Here is a 19,539-nt window from a genome sequence, read left to right on the forward strand (position 1 = left end):
TGAACCACAATCCATTGAAAAACACTTTCTTCTATTATATCTATATTAGTTCAATTTCAAGGGGGATCCTTTTTTGTCCACTGTAACATCTCTAATTGCTCATTAGAGCGTCTGTTGCCTGTAGGCCCGCCTCAGATTGGACGAGCTGCTGCCGTCGGCGTCCTCTGATTGGCCACCGCGACCTCTCCGTCGCGCACACCGTTTCCGGTGTCCGTGTGCGCGCAGGCTCAGTTCGCTCGTCTCCGCTCTTTTATTTACTCTCTCTCATCTAAGATGGCTGTTCGGAGCTCCTGAGTCCCCCGAGCGTAGCGACCGAGGATGCTTGCGCCTCCAAAATCAACTTTCACCCGGCCATCCCTTCCCATGCGCATCCCGTAAGGTGTGGAGGGGACTCTAGCACCAGTACAGCCTCCGAGCGCCCTTTCCATCCGCCTTGAAGCTCTTTAAATCAAGTTGTTTGGCGAAGTCAAGCCCCGCCACTGAGAGCGAGCGAGTGTCCAAGAGCACTGAACATCCAAATGGCCGAACCGAGAAAAGTGCAGTTTGTCACCCTGCCGGCCCTGGCCGGTGGTCCGGGCGCGGAGGGCAGGAGACGGCGGTTGGAGGAGGACGGGGCCACCGTGATGAGTTTTGACAGAGAGGGCAACATGAAGATGATGATGGGGACCGGGGTGACGACAGCGGGTGACCGCGAGGCTTTGATCGGGAAGAGAGACAGCGAGGAGCCCAAAGGGAAGACAGTACGCCTAAACCTGTGTCTGTCCGAGCCAAACGAGCAGTGTTCGGCCGAGTTCAACTACAGCGAGCTCATCCAGTCTCAACAGGTACGATAACTATCCGGATCACTTTAGGAAAGAGTATGCAGACTAACCTTTACTTGTTATTATAAAGACACCGCTTGTTTGTTTTTTTTTGCTGAGTTTGCTTATGCGTTAGCCTGTTAGCTGAGGAGTTCAAAAATAAAGTCCTCTTCACGGGATCCCCGTCTAAATGGCAAGTGTGACATATGCTATGAGCGAGTGTGAAGTGCTTTTAATTTATGAAGCGTCTCTATCATTTTTGCTTACAAACTTTGGAGCACTTTGTTGAGTATGTGACCTTTGTGGCCCCCAGCCCCCTCTAAGCCCAAATGGAGATAAAGGAGAGCTGAATTGCTGCTTACTTAATTCAATGGCTGTCCATGTTACTTTGTAAACCTGGTCTTTGACATATGTCAAGACATTTTTTGAGATTTAAAAGTTTTGCAAATAAATAAATGAACGTAACGTTTGAGAAATCTAATTAAAATGACTTGCTTTAAAGACTATATGTTGGTCTTCTAGAAAAAGATTATTTGTTTTACATGAAGTGGGTTACCACCTCATGGGTGCCACCATATTGAGATCACATGACCAGCGATGCAATTTTTAGTTTCTTCTAATAATAATATCAATGACACTACTACTGTACTACTACATGTACTACACAACATGATCGTGGAGTCAACAGCAACACCATTTCAAATAGAATCTGTTTATTTGCAAGCAATTATATCACCTGCCACTTTAATTGTCTGAGCTCTTTAAAATCTGCTGGATTGTATTGGCTGTCTTTCTTTATTGTTCATTGTCCTGAAAGTTGTTCCAACAATATAATTCCTCTGTCGTTGTTGTAGGTGTGGACTCATAGAATTAGAACTATTATTACATCGTTTTAGTTATTGTTAGGGATGCACTGATATGAACATTTTGTCTGATACCGATAATTCTATTATATTTGAAAGCCAATAACCAATATTTTGGCTGATAAATCTAAATCCAATTTTTTAATATACTTTTTGAGAGGCTGATTACAAAAACAAAAGTCTCACCATTAAAAGCCATGTCCCAAGTACATGTTCTTATTATACGTTTATGTAGCCTATTGAAGTAATCCAATCATATTTAAAGCAATTCAAAACCATCACAGCAAACAGTGCATATCTGAAGTGTCTCAGCTGAAGGAAATAATCCATTATTTATCAGCTTTAATATATCTGGCAAATGTTCTTATCAGGCTGATAACGATTAAAAACATAATATCGGCCAATATTGATGTGGTGGCCGATATTTCGTGCTTCCCTAGTTATTGTCCTTGGTCCACCCCAAAATAATAATTATGTCGTTTACTCACCTACATGTCATTCCATCCAAACACAAAAGAAGATATATTAAAGAAAGTTAATAATCAAACTGTTTTGATTCATATTTACTTCCATTGAATGGACAAAAAAATAAAATGGAAGTCCGAAACTGTAAGGAATTTTAACTATTCCTTTAAGTGTACCGGTAAATGGAAAAATAACATGTCCAACATGGCAGTCATCAGTGACTACAGAATGATATTGATACAGAATGTATAGTACACATGCTGATGATCCACTAATCCGCACAGGAGAAATAAACGGCTTAATATGGCTCACATGTTTTCCCTCCGCAGGCCAAGAAGAATCCACCAAGTTCTAAGTCTTCCCTGGACCTGAATAGTCCCTTTAATGATGATGAGAGAGAACGTCTGGAGGTCGAGGCACTGGCCAAAAAGTTTGAAAGCAAATACGTAAGTGTTGCTCTATGATTTTTAAGTTGCATTTTAAATTTGGGCACCCAAATGCCAAGTGTCACGTTGCCGCTACCGCTGACGTCCTTACAGGGTAACGCAGGGAAAAAGAGGCGGAAAGATCGGATGCAGGATTTGATTGACATTGGCTTCGGCTATGATGAGAGTGACCCCTTCATAGACAACTCGGAAGCAGTGAGTGGGCACTTGCCATGGCAACAGACAGACATCACTATGGAGATGATCGATTGGCATTTAACATGCTGTTTACCAACTCTGCCTCATTGCTCTCTGAACTTTAAGGGTGTTTTTCATTCATACTCATGTCAGTGATGGATAGATATATTTAGATTTATGTTATTGATATATTTGAAACGTGTGGTTGAGTCGTGTTTTTTTTTGTTGCATGTTCTGATATCATAGCGGCCTTCAACTTTGACCTAACCTCAGCCAACAAACAGCCATAACACCTCTGTAAATTACTGTGTCTTCTTCCTGTCAGTATGATGAGCTTGTACCAGCCTCCCTGAGCACCAAGCTTGGCGGATTCTACATTAATACGGGTACTTTGCAGTTCAGAGCTGCCTCCGAATCTGAGGGAGAGGACGGGGGGAAAGGCGAAAAATCCAGGGTGAGTTTCCTTATGTACAACTGGTTATAAATATCCGTCTCGACTCTCGGGTGATCCGATGTCATTTACAACTGGTTTTATCATGCATCTCCAATGTATCTTGTTTGACCACTTGTGAGCAGATGTTCACCGGATTCACATCACATACTATGCTATACAAAAGCACAAAAATTGGCGTACTGTTGCTTCCAAATAGTACATTTCAATCTCACAGCAAACATGATATTTTAAGTAGAATGCTCATAGTGTTCAGATATCAGTGCTTTACATCCTGTTCTAGTTTTCCAAATGAGATCAGATTAAGGAGCAAAAACCCTTGGTCACATTCGACTACCTTCAAATATGGTTTGAGTGATCAGATCACAAAACAATTTGGACTCCATTTACACATCTATTTATAATATCTGTCTCGACTGACCACCTATGATCAGATCACTACAGACGGATATTTTTAATGAAGGCCTGAGAGATTACTGCTCCTCCATTAGGGAAAGTCCACGCATGTAAAACTTCATAAAGAGATTGTAAAAGTATTTCAATTGAAACAAGCAGTTTAATAAGCCGTCTTTTGAAAAGACACGATTGCTTTAAACGATGCACAGATTTAATATAGGCTTTATTCACACATATAATCGTTGAGCAAAGCATATACATAGAGCACATGGCAAACACAGAAGCTCAACTGTGCTTGCTTTATGCAATTTCTGATGACAGAACTTTTACATTTTTGGTTGAACTATCACTTTTACACTGTCTACACCAGACGCGATCAAAAGCAAATAGAAACCATTATAATCCGTGTTGCTGTCTACACTGGAAGCCACACAACACCACAAATTCCCTGTGGTAAACTGATGCCCCGTTCTATCTTTGACGTACTTCCAAGTGCTCACGCTACTTCTGATACGAATGACAAATGGATTTGCAACGGTCGCTTTGTTGTGTCCGGTGTGGACGGCTTCTAGCTGTTGTAGACCCTGTGTAAGAGTTTGTTTTTGGAATATAATTGTAGGACTGATGATTGTTTTTTGATTGTAGATGAGAGATGGAGAGGAACCACTGATCAAAAGAAGGAAGAAGAAAGATGGAACCAGTTTAGAGGAGAAAAAACCCAGAAAGAATAAAGTAGCCAAACAAGGGTGAGGAAGAAGTGTTTTTATAAATCTGGAACTACAACAAAAAGTAGTTTTATAAAACAGCTACTTGTATAAATCTTGTATAGTTTAGTTTTTGATTTTCAAGTTAGTTTGACTGATTCTCTATAAAGCTACTTATTATGAATGCAGTTTTTATGGCCTTATATTACTTTACAGAGTGTCTAGTCTGAGCCTTCATCGTCCTGAGAAGAAGAAGAGGAAGAAACTGATGAAGGATTCGCTCTGTCTGGCGGCAATGCTCCGCCGTTTCACGCGAGAGAAGGAAGAGATGCGGAAACTAGATCCCAATGCATCTCACTTGGTCCCTGGTCTTACCAGCACTCCCAACTCCAACAACCTACTGCAGAACTCCCATCTCCACAGCAATGCCAACAACAGTGACCTTTCGCTAGCCGACCTGACGGCCGACCCTGCCATGATATCATTGCTTAATTCAGCCAATGAAAGCGAGCTTCAGGATATCATGCATGACCTGGACTTTAGTTTTTTGGATGCAGGGCCTCAGATGCCCCCGTCAGGCAGGGAGAACGGGCAGATTGTGTTGGGTTCATCTGGGCACAAGATTGGCGCAGAGGGACTGAATCGAGGGCAGGCCGGTCTCATCTCTTTTCCACCTCTCCCCGATGGACTTCCTGCCCCCCTGATCAAGCGCATAGAGGACCTACGAGCTGTGAGTCCCTTTGGTTATTTTTCTATGGCGTTCGTTTTAGTTAAATGGGGTCATATGAAAAATGTAATTCTTTTAAAATAAGTTGAAAACATTGAGGCACAAAAATCCGTCCATAAAAAAAAATCCATATACTGATACCACGCTGAAAAAACGCTATGTATGTCTCTAATGTTAGGTGACTGAAGTTTATTTTTAACAAGATCCCTGATGACTCAGTCTGATCTTGTCAGTTTTAGCAGAACACTTCAGCACAGCCTGTTTTGTGAATCTCTCAATGTAATGCAGGATTTGCAGAGAGACTGCTATTGAAGGATAGGTCAGTTCAAACTATATTGGAAACCACTGCAAACCCACAGCCCAAGTGTGAGCAAAACAATGTAGGCGCGTGTACATAGAAATTATATAATTTTGCTATCATTATAAGTACACCTGAATGGGGAAAAAATGTGAATAAAATGGCATCAGAAGTTTATAATCCATCCCAGCCTGTTTTGTGAGAGCAGATACAGTAAATGTATGAGAATAAAGGCAACTGAATATATATATATATATATATATATATATATTTATTTATTTGATTTTTTTTGTCATGGCTGCCAGTTATATAAACTGCATTACATCTAAATTTAAAATGTTATGCATTATATGTTTTTACTGGAGGTCAATGCCTAGAGAGCAAGAGAGCAAATAATACACCCACAAATCCACTTTAAAAAACATTTCAGGGACCAATTTTTTAATGCCATTTTTTTTCTTTTCTTTTTTTCTCAGGCATCGAGGCAATTTGATCAAGAAGGCAGAAAGAAATTCTTCACACTGGATATGAATAATATCTTGCTCGAGTAAGTAAAATCTCAGCATGTTCTCATTCAGCTGTTATCCACAAAAGTCCATTGTTTCTTGTTGATCATTTTCTTCTCATTCAGTATTGAGCTGCAGGTTCAGGAGCAACCGGCAAACGTGCGTTCAGATGTGTACTCTCACCTGGAGGCCTTTGTGCCCTGTAACAAGGAGGCGCTACTCAAACGACTCAAGAAACTCAGCCTCAACATACAGGTAAAGGTCTATACTATATTATACTTCCCTGTACTTATAGAGGATCTTAAGATGTTACTCTAAAACCAGAATGGTATGTTGCTGTCTCACAAATGATAATTCTACAAATAGCGTTGGAGTAGCTAAAGCCGGTGACGCACCAAGCCGACGTGAAAGAAACAACGGCGATGAAAGCTGACTGTGTTGTTTCTTCGTGTCGGCTGCATCTCGGCCCAAAACTGAGCTTGAACACACTAAAAGGACAACAGGTGACTGTCAACTAGCACATGCGTTCTGCGCCTGCGTGTACGGAAATAACGGTGAACACCGACGGATGCTGATTCAAGATGCCAAACCCTCCCAACGGGGTCCGACTATTGCCGATGGTGTGGAACACAACACAAAAATTGGGCCGGCTGGCCGTCGGCTTGGTGTGTCAGTGCCTTAAGGACAAGTTCGGTATTTTACACTTAAAGCCCTGTTTTCAGATAGTTTCTGATGAAATAGAACGGTTAAGATTAAAATTTGGACACATGCTGCTGTCCCGAGAATTTTCATTTTCTGTCGCTTTCCCCCCACCTCCACAAAGGCTGCATAGGTGCACAGGAATAATCCTTCCTAAAACGCATTAAACTTTCGTTTACAAAGACTTGAAACTCACCGAGTGGTCAGGGGTGTTCACTGATATGCTCACACAAAAAGCGCTGCAAAAGATGCTTTACAACAGGTTTTATCTTAGTTTTTGTAATACCGTACCTCACAGTACATCCAATACAAGTCAAAGGAGTTGGACAAAAACTACGATAAAACCTTTTTTTTTTTGCTGTTAATTTACTCTCCCTCAGGTAATACAAGATGTAGTTGTCTTCTCTTTTTCTTTAGTAGAACAGTAAAGAAGGACGATACAACAAGGTTTTATGATGCAAAACGACCGGTGTGTGTCCTGTCGCATAATGACGTATGTGCTGGAGCTCAAATGTTGGGAATCTGTGAAAAGTCAATCTTCCCGATTGAAATTGCGCAGGCAAATGTAATCGTAATTTTTATATAGGTTGCGACATCCAGGATAAGCACAAGGAAGTACTTTTTGATGGACTTTACAACCCGGGATTCCTCCCTCCCTCCAGCGTCAGCTCACATGCGAGTTTGCTCCCGAAACTTGACTAGTTTAACTGCTTTGAAACTATAGCCTGTAACTGTAGCTACAAGTATTTCAGAGTAACTTCCTCAACACTGGATTCAACTCTGTGTCTTTTTTTCCACTTCTGCAGGATGACCGTCTGCGCACACCCTTGTTTAAGCTCAAACTGGCTGTGTGCAGCGTGATGCCAGAACAGATTGCCAGATATAACATGGATTGCATGGCAAAAGCTGCGGCTAAGTAAGTCTTCAACTTTCCCAAATTCCTGCCTCTTTCTGCTTTCATGACTTGCTTGTGTAGATTTGTGGAAGAGACTGTGAAGAAGGGCAAATGCATGGTGTAGATGTATAGAGAATTTAAATGAACTACTAGAGAGAATTAAATTCACTGTGTGTGTATTACAGGCAGCAAATAGAAGATGGAGAGAAGAATGGATCCGAGGATGACGATGAAGAGAAACCAGGAAAGAGGGTGATGGGACCAAGGAAGAAGTTCATATGGGATGACAAACTCAGGTTTGGACTTTTACAAGATAAAATCATTAATAAAGAAGCAGAGCAGACATCCGTTTTTGTTTAAACGCCACTAATAGGCTGACAGTGGCAGAAATTGAGAGTTACCCCTTAAACTTCCATATGCCTCTTGGTTTTGCCAGGACTCTGTTGTGTAACCTGGTGCGTGTGAAGCTGAGCTGTTATGAGCTAGAGCGGTGCTCTCTGTCTGTGGAGGACTATCTGAAAGCCTTCATGGAGAATGAAGTCAAGCCTCTCTGGCCCAAAGGCTGGATGCAGACCAGGTGTGTATCAGACTGTGTGCTGGCGTTACCTTCTGCTGGAAAAATATCCTGTCATTAAATTTTTCTGTCTTTTTCAGGATGCTTTTTAAGGAGAGTCGTGCGGTACACGGTCATCTCACTGGCCTGTGAGTAGATCAACCTTTTAATTTATATTAATTTATATTTACACTATTTGCAATCCAAATAGAACCTACATTTGGATTAAAGTGGCGACAGCGACAGATCACCCATCTTACTCTACTCCCATCTGCTCTTACTCTAAACTTCTGCGTCTTCCTGGTGTATAAAAAAATCATGTATATTATTTGGCTAAAGATTTAGCAATTAAGTGAGCCAGTTGTAATACTAGTAATTTATGAACTTTGCCTCCAAATACAGGAAATGTTGCATGACTTGTTTCTTTTTCCTGGTTGGTTTATAAAAATCTGAATGATGTGCGGCAAAATAAGACCCCACATGATGGATTGTGCATTTGTAAATGGTTTCTACTCATTTTTAGTTTTCTCAATTTACCCATTGAAAAGACAAAGATTTTTAAAGTTATATTTCTAGCACCCCATAGATGTTCTTCTAATTTCGGTTGGTGGCAGACATCCTGAAATATAAATAGGGTGTGTGAGTGGTCTCTCATGTCTCCATGCCTAGAGGACAACATATTTATCCTCATCTTAGTCCATAGAGACATCCCTTGAACTTAATTTGGTGCTTTTCTATGGAAATGTTGGTTTGAGGGCAAATCTGCTTATTTGTTTTCACACCAAAACGAATGTTCGGCATAAAAGATCTGTCCAATTTTTGCAAGCTAGTTGTCTCTCCAGACCTAAAACGGCAGACAGGCTAAATGAAAATGCAAATTTACTCTCTAACAGTAGGTGGTGCTTATGGGAGAAACCCCCCAGAAATACCCCGGTACACAAAGCACTGCTCGACTTTCTGACATCAGCTTGTCATGGAGAAGAAAGGCAGTCAAATAGTATTTAAATGTTTTCAAACAGCCGTTCAGAAAGAAACCGAAAGAGAGCCTCTGCTACTCTGTCGCTTAGCAAAATAGTCTGTTCCTGAGCCTATTTAGCAGAGGTCTGCACAGGATTGATTTTTTTTATTTTATTTTTTTACAAGATTATGTGCTTTCCATTGCTGTTGCATACAACCGAAAAACACTGAGAATATCCAACCCTGCACAGTAGATGAGTGTACCTTAAAACATTAAATACATTTGAGTAACCGTTTTTTTTATTTTTAGATATTGATATTTTTATTTTTTTCCCTCCCGTTTTTCTCACACACATCTGCTTCTTCCCTCCCACACCCGCCGCACTCAGCAATTCAAAAGTTGTCCTGTGCCACAGTTGCGTCGGGTCTCGCGAGAATGCAGACCTCTATCACCAGTCGTAGTTTTATTTAACGGTGGCAGCTCTGGGCATGTGACCAAAAGCGCAACTCTTGGTTGGCCAGTTTTATTTGCAGTGCGATGGAAAAGAGATACAACCACCAGTCCGTATAAAAATCAGTCACATCATGCAAAAGCAATGCAAATGTTTGTGATGGTCTGAACAGATGCATTAACATACAAATTGCAGAATATTTGTCTTGATGTAGACAGGCCTTTACTTAAACTAATCCAATAATGTTGAATAGTTTTTAATGCCTCATTGTGATTGGTGAATTGTTTTGTTTTTTCAACAGTGGCAAGAAAAGAATAGTTCCAACCCCAAAAGCTGCCAAAATGACGGTATTAAAATTTAACCACACCATAATATCCATATATTCAAATTCAACAGCCTTATATGTCCTCCAGTTGACTATGATGAGATTTGTAAGATCTGTATTTTCTGTCGTTCTACCCATGATCTGCTCCAGGACGTGGGCTGGACACAGAGGCCTGCTCCAGGTGTTGGATCCACATCTGCCTCGCCTGCCTTACCTGCCCCGGGGTGCAGACCGCCCTCTCCCTCTGAACCCATCTGCCTCTCGGATTCACTGGACGAGGATCTGGCGGCGAACTCTCTGGACTCCATTTCCAAGGCTCTCGCTCTCCTCAGTAATGCTGCCAAGGGCCTGACGCCAAACAACGGCGTTCCCGCCGCCTCTTCTCCCGGTGTCCTCATATCCTCAACTGGAGTCAGCCACTACTCTTCTCCTCTGTCACATTCCACCCTTTCAGGAAAAATGGAGCCTTCTGGTATCTCCCTGGTGAATATGAGCAGCCTATCTACCTCTCCTTCCCTGTCCTCTCCTCTCACTTCATCTCCTTCAGCTTCCATGCGAGGCGAGACCTTTGGGATGCTAAAGAATGGCGGGCCCGTGCAGAGACACTCGGGAACACCAACTCACAGAGCTGGCATTTCAGGAATGAACACGGCACAGTCTGCAAAACCCCGTCCACCCCCTACCGCCTCGCCCCTCTTACCTCCTCAGCAGAGGTCATTTGGGACAATGGGAGTGAAGCTAGTTCAGACTCCGTCTCCCGTTGGACAAGCGAAGAACTGTGCTAACAAATCCGGTGGCGGTACTGTGGTTTCCCTGCAGTCTCGAATGAACGCTCATCCCTCACAGATGAGCCCTCAGCAGTCTCCTTCTCCGACTCCTTCCACTCCTTCCATCCTGCTGTCACAGACCAAGACGACCTCTATCCCACACAACCAGTCAAACTTCATCACGCCCATGCAGGCCACGCTCACAAAGTCTTCCCACAGTAGCAGCTCTCCCATCATCAAACTCACACCGCGACCCCCTGCTCCTACTCCTCCTCCGTCGTCCTCACCCTCTCCTTCATCGACTCCTTCTCTTGCCCACCCCAGACCTCAAATTATCCCCAGCTCACACCAGTACAGCTCCAAGAGCCCGGCCTTCAGGCCGCCGTTTACCGCACAAGGAACTGGAATCGGATCCGGAGTCAAATCAGGATCAGGACAAGCCAGTTACAGTTTTGTAAGTGGACACAAAACCTCCAGTCCATCTGGCGGTGGAGCAAACAACACCATCACCACCGCGATGGCCACTCCCATGTCTGCAGGGTGCCAGAACAGTAGCCCCTCCCCTTCAGCTGTACCAGCCAATCACAGCCAGCGGCAGAGGCCAGTGGGAGGGACCAGTCAGAGTGCCAAGTCTTCAACAAGTCGGGCAGCTGCCATGACCCTGTCCTCTTCTCCTGTCTCCTCTCATCTGTCACAGGTGAGTCCAGCAGCCTCAGTCACTCCAGACCTGCGCATACCCGATGCCGAGTCATGCTAAACCTGTTTCCGCAGTTGCTAGCTCTCAGTGCTAGCACTTTACATAAAAACAGCGGCCAAATGCATAATGTAAAGTGACTTCAGTAGTTGGTCGCTTAGTAGATCAGTGTTCCTTGAGATTGAGAATCAAATCCATCACATAGGCATTGTTACATGTATATGTATATGTACATATATTGTACCATGCTTCATAAAAAATTTTATTGAACCTTTTTTTTAAGCTGCTTTTAAAGTGTAACAAATTTAATATTATTGATGTGATATTGCGATTAATTGTGACATTGCAAAGTGTTTTATCTGCCTTTTTTTATTTTTTTTAAAGAAAGAAATTTAGGACAGTAACTCAAAGTATTGAATATATCTTAATATCCTTCTAGATTCTCATTCTTTTGGAATCTTCATTTTCAAGGCCCTACAGTACCAGTACCAGTATATGGCTCAGTCCCATAGATATGGGGAACTCCAGCTCCATGTTCAAAGTTCAATGAAGTTTACTCATTTTGAGTGATCGAAAACCAAGTGTGGTTCACAGTGCACGCAGCTGATACTTATTGCATTTAAAGAGGAATGTCTGAAGAATAAATAATGTTTAAACTAGAAATGTATCATGTTTCCCTCTATCAAAATAATTGCATTAAAACATACATCTCTGAGTACCAAAGATCCACTGAAAATGCACATTAACATGCTCTCAAAAGTGTATTTGAATCAGTTTCTGGGATATTTGGAAGATATTTTGTTTGTTTTACCAGCTTCTGAAAATTCAAAGAGTTCAAATATGCAGTATCATAACTACGTTACCACATTAACATCCCTTTTCTGTCGGATAAAACATGAAGATTCCAAAAGAGAACTTTCAAAAGAACCATAATCTAAAATGACATTAATATATCTTTAACTTCTTAAATTTAAGGCATGTAAACTTCTGAATTTTTTTTGTTTTTGGCACTCAGAAGGTGGGTTGTATACAAGTGTTTTGATAACACTGAGACTAGAAATGTATCTCGTTCCCGTCTTCCAGAGATTTGTCTTTAAACACAATAACTATGGTTCTTGGCCATTGAAAATGGGTAAAATTCAACAATTTGGACATGGAGTCGCATTGGGGTTCCAGTATATCTGGGACTAAACTATATAGGACCGTAAAAATGAAGATTCCATAAGAAAAGCTTAGTGTGAATATGGAAGAATATTAAGATATCTTGAATACTTCTAGATTTCCGGCCATGAGAACTTTAGAAAAATTATATTTATGGCACTCAGACAGGTATGTGCAATTGAGCTGATGTGTATAAATATGATACATTTCTAGTTTTAACATGATTTGTTCTTTAGATATTCCTCTTTGAAAAGAAAAAAGTATCAGCTGTTTACAAAGTGATCCACATTTGTTTTTTGACCACTGAAAATGTGTATAATTCAGGCTACTAATGGAGCCACATTAACATGTTCATATCTCTGGGATTGATCCATCGAGAGCCTTTAAAATGAAGATACCAAACAAAAGGTTTGTTAAAAACCAAAATATAAAAGGATATTAATTTATCTTTAATGATTTTTGAGTTACAGGCATGCAAACTTGAGGCAAAAAACACAAGTGCTTTTTGCCTTTTTTATTTTCACTGTTAGCATATCATGAAGCAAAGATAGCTAGTCACCATATTTACCTAATAGACCAACCAATCTGTGTGAAAATAAAATGATGATGCTTCTATCTTTCTAAAGTCATTTTTACAACCTGTAAATTGTCTCCAAATCTCAAGTGAAAATTATCATTTTGACCCCCTTTAGAAAATAGTGGATAACTCTTTTTGGATTATTATTTTAGCTTTCATCACCAAACCTGTCCACTATATGTTTGTCTTTCTACAGAAAAAAAATACTCAAAAAAATCAAAATTTTGACACGGAATGACCCTATTATGAGTTGCAGCAACCTTTCACCATATTTGTTACACCAAAATGTTTTAAAATCATTCCAAACACAGTCTCACAATAAAAACGAGCAAACCTTTGTCTGAGAAAATGGACTGATGTCAATAGTTGCGAAGTTAGAATTTGTTAGTAACGTTTCTGAAGCTGGGCTTCACTGAAGATCATTTGTTTGTGAAAAATGGTTTGCAAATATTCTTTCAATTTTGCTATTCAGAAATCTAAACCGGTCTCACACCATTACTTTGTAACTCTTAATCAAGGCCTGTTTCCCCCAGATGTCCTCATCTTCAGGAAGTAACCTCTTGGGCTCGGTGCCCCCCTCCCTCCCCCTGGGTTTTGGGATGCTCGGGGGTCTAGTGCCTGTTTCTTTACCCTTCCAGTTCCCATCGCTCCTCAACTTCAACCCCACAGGCCCTGGAGGTTCTGGCTGCAGCAACATGGGGTCTTCACCCGCTACCAACTCAGGATACACCCTGGCCCAGAGTGAGTGTGTGTGTGTGTGCGCGCTTGTGTTTGCTGTGCTTCTGTGTCCCGTGGATCCTGTTTGCCTGTGTTTATGTAATGTGGCTGGAATTTTTCTGTCTCCCTAATCTGTTTCTTCAATTGTCCTTCTTTTCTTCCTCTTTCTCCACATCACATCCTGTTTTGGTGCTGCATTTCTGCCATCTCATTTGCTCCTGGATTGCTGTGCACTGTGTCCCTGTTTCTTTCCACCTGTCCCGCTGTCCCCCAGATCTGTTTAAGAGTCTGCAGCCAGGGTCTCAGGTTGCTCTACCTCCTCACTTACAGCTTGCTTTCTCAGGTAAACGCTGCAAAACCCCTCCGGCTCACTGTCGCTCTCTCTTGGATTTACGCTGTTAATGTTGATCCTGCTATTACTCCACTTTGCCTGTTTCATTATTATTATTATTATTATTAATAAACCCTCTTCATGGGCCGCAACTCTGTTAAAGGGATAGTTCACCCTAAAATTAAACCCATGGTTTACTCACCCTCAAGCCATCCTAGGTGTATACGAGTTATATTAAAAAATGTCCTGGCTCTTCCAAGCTTGATAATGGCCGTTTAGGTTTTAAAGTCCATAAAAGTGCATCTATGTAATAATAGATGTGTAATAGCGCCCCCTACCATATAACAGTAAAAACACGGAAAGCCGGAAATGTTCGTCAATGGCAGGGAAAGAGTTAAAATGAAGTGTTTTACACCTGGACATTTCATGTTATTTTTTTCTTATCAAATGTTTAAACTGTTCCATTTACACTTGGCCACATAAAAAAAAATCCGATCTTCAATTCCAGTGCTATATGCAAATTTAACAGAGTTCAAGTCAATGAAAGCAACAGATACGTGAGCTGCATTTTATTTATCATCAGCTAATTTCAAAATTAAACCCGGGATCATGTGACTAACTGCATTGTCGTAGCTGCTGCTTTTTTTAATTTTCACACTTCAAACTCAACAATTTTCTTTGATTTGATGTAGCCAGTTTTTAATTCCAAACCTAAAAATAACATACAATAAATAACTTTCTGTCAGATACTTTTTGGTATCAAATGTATTCTTGCCTTTATTATCACAAGCTAAGGCAGAGTCCTAAATGTTGCTCAGGTTGGCAGCTCTGATCATTTGTTTCTAAAATTTCAAATGCAGATTTAGTTTTTGGACTGAAATCTTACTGCACGATGACTGACGAGTTTGTCTTGATCTTCTCCAGATGCAAACCAAAGTCAGGGGGGAGACACGAAGAGGAAGTCCCACTGACCACCAGAACCAGAATGTACAAGTGGACAGCGTTGGTGACGGATGTTTTCAGCCGCTCGAGGATCCACACCCCCGGCGCTTTCATTCAGATTAACCCCCCTCCTTCAGTTAACCTCATTCTGCTTTTAATTGACCAGTGTTCTGGATGACTGGAGTGAGCCGGGCGCTTTTTAATTTTTTCGTTCGTCGATATGTTTACACAAGACCTTAATCACTGTGGACATAGAGCTAGAAGAAGTGAGAGGAGTACGAGACAAAGCAACATAATTTCTATTTAAGTTAATGTCGGCTGGAAACGTGCATTCCCGTGTTTATTTTCTTAGAGTTTCGTTGAGCTCCTAAAGGGATGTGATAGTCCAACCGTTTCCTTCTACAGACTGTTAGAATAGTAGCTGTTAATAATACATATGGGTAAATTATTTATAATTTTTTTGACAGGGACATATTATGATGTTTAAGTGTATTAGAATAAAATGGGTATGTATATAAAATATACATAAATATTATGTGCTATATTTTCTTTCGAGGTCAGGATGTATGATCTGTGTGTGCAGATGTCTTGCTGTCTTTGGTGCTGCGTATCTCACTGGACCTTGTGAAAGAAAAAAAAACATTATTTTATGGATGGATGAATGAATCATGTGTGACAGCTTTTGATAGAGAGAAATTATGAGATTATAGCCTACTTGAACTTTTAGTTTTGCTTAATAACAGTACAAGAACACACAAGACTTTCAATAAAACGCCTTAGTTTGTAAGTTTGAACAACTATGCAGGACTGTAAATGCTTCAATGCAAAGTAAGCTCCACTTTTAATGCGTGTGTGTGTGTTTTCTGAGTGGAGATTTTTCTGTGTGTTTGCTGGGTTTGTCTTATTACATCTGTCTAGTCACTTCTACCCCAATACCTCACTGGACAATTAGTTCTTCCTTCAATGTCCTTGTTCCATTTCATCCCGTGTCATCACCACTTCTTTCACTAAATCTCCTTCAACGTGTCCGGCACGGCTCTCCTGCATCTTCTGACTGTGTTACAATGAGAAATGGCACCAAAGATGACAGCATTCGCTCAGAGTTGACAAGCAACAGGTCAGGTGTCTGTGTAACTCGTTGTTGGCCAGCCTAGATGTGTGCTCTCTGGTTGTCTCTGTGGATATTGTGATGGACAGACTTTTAAAAATGGAATTTTATATATTGCTTTTTATTTTCTAAATATGCTGAATTAAGTGGGCATGATTTCAACTGATGCTCACCTTGAAAATTCTTATTTGGCTAGATTTTATTTTTGTCTTGATTCTGGAATTAAAATGCTGTCATTTTTGTTTGAAGTACAAGCTCTAAAAGTTAATTCAATAAAAAACATTGGCGGAGGTGGTGATGATGTTACTGGTGTCCTGAGGACTGCATTAGTTCACATTCATGGTCAATCAATATATCAGAGGGAAGCAGCCTTGACTACCGGTACTCTTATGAATAAATATACATTTGTATATTTATTCATAATGTAGATTTGTATATTACACATGCCAAGTAAACATGCATAATTTAAAGCTATAGAAAAATAACATTAAAAGGTAAACCTACGCTTTAGTTTATATACACACACCATATGTAATATTATATTGATGAGGTTCACGTGTGTATTATGTATATATACATACACACTTGGATATATGAACCCAAGTGTGTGTGTGTGTATAAGGCATTAAAACATCCCATATAGATCTTATTTAATATATGACACCATAATGAACACTATTTCAAAAGAAATGAGCAGGTTCAGAAACGGGAAGAAACGCATGCTGCTTCTACAATGAATATTTTATTTTTTCCTTTACAAAACTCACTGTCATCTAGAAATAGTTACAGTATACAAGAGAAAAACAAGAGGAGAGACATTTGCAGTTGAACACCTGGTTGTCAACAGCCAGTCCAATAATAGAAGTGATAATATAGCAATAATAATGATAACTGCAATAATAGTAACTAGATCATGGATGATAAAGCTTTAAACCAAATGAAATCACACTCGCTCCTCGCTGCCAGAGGCTTCTTCATATCAAACCATCATGAACACTGGTTTCCCTCAGATCTTCATGAGAATACAACGGATAGGAGACCTATATACTGGATATGAATCATAGCACAGTAAAATACAAAAGAACAAAAAAAGGTTACATTTTTATTTCAATTTCCTTCAGCCAGTTTTTCCTTCATGTTAGCGTTTCTTCATTACGGATACGTGACATACTTTCATGGATGTTTTCTACTTAGTGTCTAAGGCACTTTAAGAAACTCGTCGTTAAATGCTAACAGTTTAACAGGTTAGTACGGCTTCTCTTAATACTACTAGTGTTCAAAGCATCCCTTCCACAGCTGAACTCAACGTTACAGAAGATGCTCGAGTGAAGTGCCTGTGAATGAACGTTCAGTATTTCCAGTTGCTTTCAGCGCTGATGAATGAGATCTCGAACTGAAGCGCTTCAAACGGCTTTATTTGAACTCCCTTTGGTGCTGTATTCACTTGTGTATCTAATAGAGCAGCTGGCTTTGAGAAGTACCATCATTCTGTCACATATAGGGGCAAAAACATCCATAAAGTGATTACATATGTAAAGGCGTATAATTCTTCATCTTGGCATGCATTTGCATCCAGAATACTTCTTACTTCCTTTCCAGTTGAAGTGGCTTATGGCTTTTCTTACGATGTGCAGTTAAAAGCGATTCGCAGTTACATCCAAATTCTTAAAACACAAAACATTGCCTTTGTCATAATCTCCCAAATAAGATAAAACAATGAAGATCGATCACGAACGCAGTCGCCCGCAGTGGTTCTTGTGTTTTAACTATTTCTTGTGTTTAAATGGTAATGAGATGCTAAAGTGAGCAGCTTTTTCACAGTTTTTTCTTTTCTGGTCGGTCCAGTGCCACAGGACTTTTTTTTCTTTTCTTTAATGTTGGCTTTTAGCGAACGAGCAGCACATGCATCTCAAATAGACCCCAAATCTGCAGAATGCGTTTATCTGGAGAACTTTACTGTACAACTAAGATCCAATCGGTCACATTTGCTTAGCTAGCAGAAGGTTTTACATAGTTAAACTAACGCTCTTATGAATGAGCATGTTCATGTACACGAAGCAAACGCTGATGTTTGAAATGCACTTGTACTTCTAGTGTGTTCTGTTGTGAGCGCAGTATTTTTGTAGTTGAAGCATCTTGCATTTAGAACAAGGCAGAGTTGATGCTCCCTTGGTAGGGAGGGGATGCTTATGTGTGAGTGTGTATGTGGAAGTGTTAGTGTGTGTGTACATCGCTCACTGGTCCTCTTTCTGTACCGCTAAAGGAGAGTCATTTAGTCAGGAAGCAGTGGCTGATGGCTCTATTCCGCTTGAGCCGTCTGGTTCTCGTTCAGGTCGCTGGCCTTGCTGTCCGCGTCGTCGTCGGAAAACTCTCCTTCCACCTGCAGCTGCCTGCGTCCCGAGCGGCTCGAGGAGAAGCTGACAGGACCTCCTCGTCTGCGGGACACCGACAACAAGGCATTATTAGAGGGAACACAACCCACTGTTACTAAAGTATTCTGTATATACTATGAGAGGAGTTATTCACATTCAATTCAATTTTTCTATGTGCTTGCCATTTTTATTAGTTTTTAGTATTACTTCTATTTCATTTTAATATTTCAATTTTAGCTAAAACAAATTCAAAGTCTTTAGCATTTTTTATATTTCAGGTAATAATTTTGTTATGTGCTCTTTTATTCGTTTTTAAAAATATTTCGATTAATCTATAGCCTGGCTAACGTCAGACCACGTACATTTTCTCGTATCTGAGGCGTGGTTTACGAATGCCCAGAGCCGTTTATTGGGCGCTACGAATGTCTATCAAATGCGCCTGTGCGTAGCTCATAGCCAATCGTTTCAATTATACCAGATGACGTTTGTAGAGTGACAGAAATTCGACGAGGAAGACGACGATGGGTCATAGATTTATGTGTACACAATGGCATTCAGCGACTATTGCCGTTTGTGCAAGACAAACATGAGGGTAGAAGGTAAATCTGCAGTGCACATGTTGATATAAACAAACTGCTTCGGTGTGTCGCATAGACGTCGTCATCGTCGTGCTGCTCCCTCCCCGTTCTGTGATTGGTCCCCTCGCTGAGGCGAAAATCTGATCCATGCTATCCAGGCTGCCTGGCAGCGTGAATAAAATCGCACTGCATGCAAGGCAGCAAGGGAAAACCCAGGCTAATTAATCTAATTAATCTGCCATTCATTTATTTGTATTTTCATTTTTGTAAATTTGATATGTGCTTGTCAGTTTTATTAGTTTTTATCAATATTTCTATTTAAATATAGTTTATTTGAATTTTAGTAATTTTGTTGTGCTTTTTTCATTTGTTTAATTATTTTTAATCTTTCTTTTTAGAATTGTTTTTAATTTCAGTTTAAGTAATGTTTGAAATGTTTTTTATTTTGGTTAAAGTGAAATTTCGTTTACATATTTTTTCAATAATTGTTTTCTGTTATGGGACAGCATTGTTTCGCTGACAGGACTTTGTTTTTAAGGTTGATCCAGCTTTGTGTCTGTCGTAACAGTGCTGTTATT

The 19,539-nt window shown here is 40.4% G+C and overlaps 2 protein-coding genes across 6 annotated transcripts in view; one reads left to right on the forward strand and one right to left on the reverse strand.

Annotated features, from left to right (window-relative positions):
- The first annotated feature begins 128 nt into the window (after positions 1–128).
- On the forward strand, positions 129–16,301 carry ubn2a (ubinuclein 2a). Of its 4 annotated transcripts, XM_079627800.1 has the most exons (17): positions 129–824; positions 2,458–2,574; positions 2,668–2,769; positions 3,077–3,205; positions 4,244–4,344; positions 4,519–5,032; positions 5,804–5,874; positions 5,959–6,088; positions 7,339–7,448; positions 7,613–7,723; positions 7,864–8,004; positions 8,082–8,129; positions 9,691–9,736; positions 9,865–11,178; positions 13,447–13,654; positions 13,905–13,973; positions 14,886–16,301. In XM_079627800.1, exons 1-17 carry the CDS (start codon positions 519–521, stop codon positions 14,930–14,932), a joined length of 3,564 nt encoding a protein of 1,187 aa, XP_079483926.1. In that variant the 5' UTR covers positions 129–518; the 3' UTR covers positions 14,933–16,301. The 4 variants fall into 4 exon arrangements, with proteins under 4 accessions (XP_079483926.1, XP_079483927.1, XP_079483928.1 ...); XM_079627801.1 differs by lacking the exon at positions 13,905–13,973; XM_079627802.1 differs by lacking the exon at positions 2,668–2,769 and having other exon boundaries at positions 257–824.
- A 431-nt stretch (positions 16,302–16,732) lies between these two features.
- Positions 16,733–19,539, reverse strand: part of myh10 (myosin, heavy chain 10, non-muscle) — a 56,121-nt gene continuing 53,314 nt past the window's right edge. For both annotated transcript variants that reach the window (XM_079627251.1, XM_079627250.1), the window contains one exon: positions 16,733–18,446. In XM_079627251.1, coding sequence (XP_079483377.1) covers positions 18,311–18,446 — 136 coding nt within the window. In that variant the 3' untranslated portion in view covers positions 16,733–18,310. The remainder of the gene's footprint in view (positions 18,447–19,539) is intronic.

The sequence above is a fragment of the Phoxinus phoxinus genome (genome assembly GCF_949152265.1).
Source record: "Phoxinus phoxinus genome assembly, chromosome: 11".
NCBI lineage: Eukaryota > Metazoa > Chordata > Actinopteri > Cypriniformes > Leuciscidae > Phoxinus > Phoxinus phoxinus.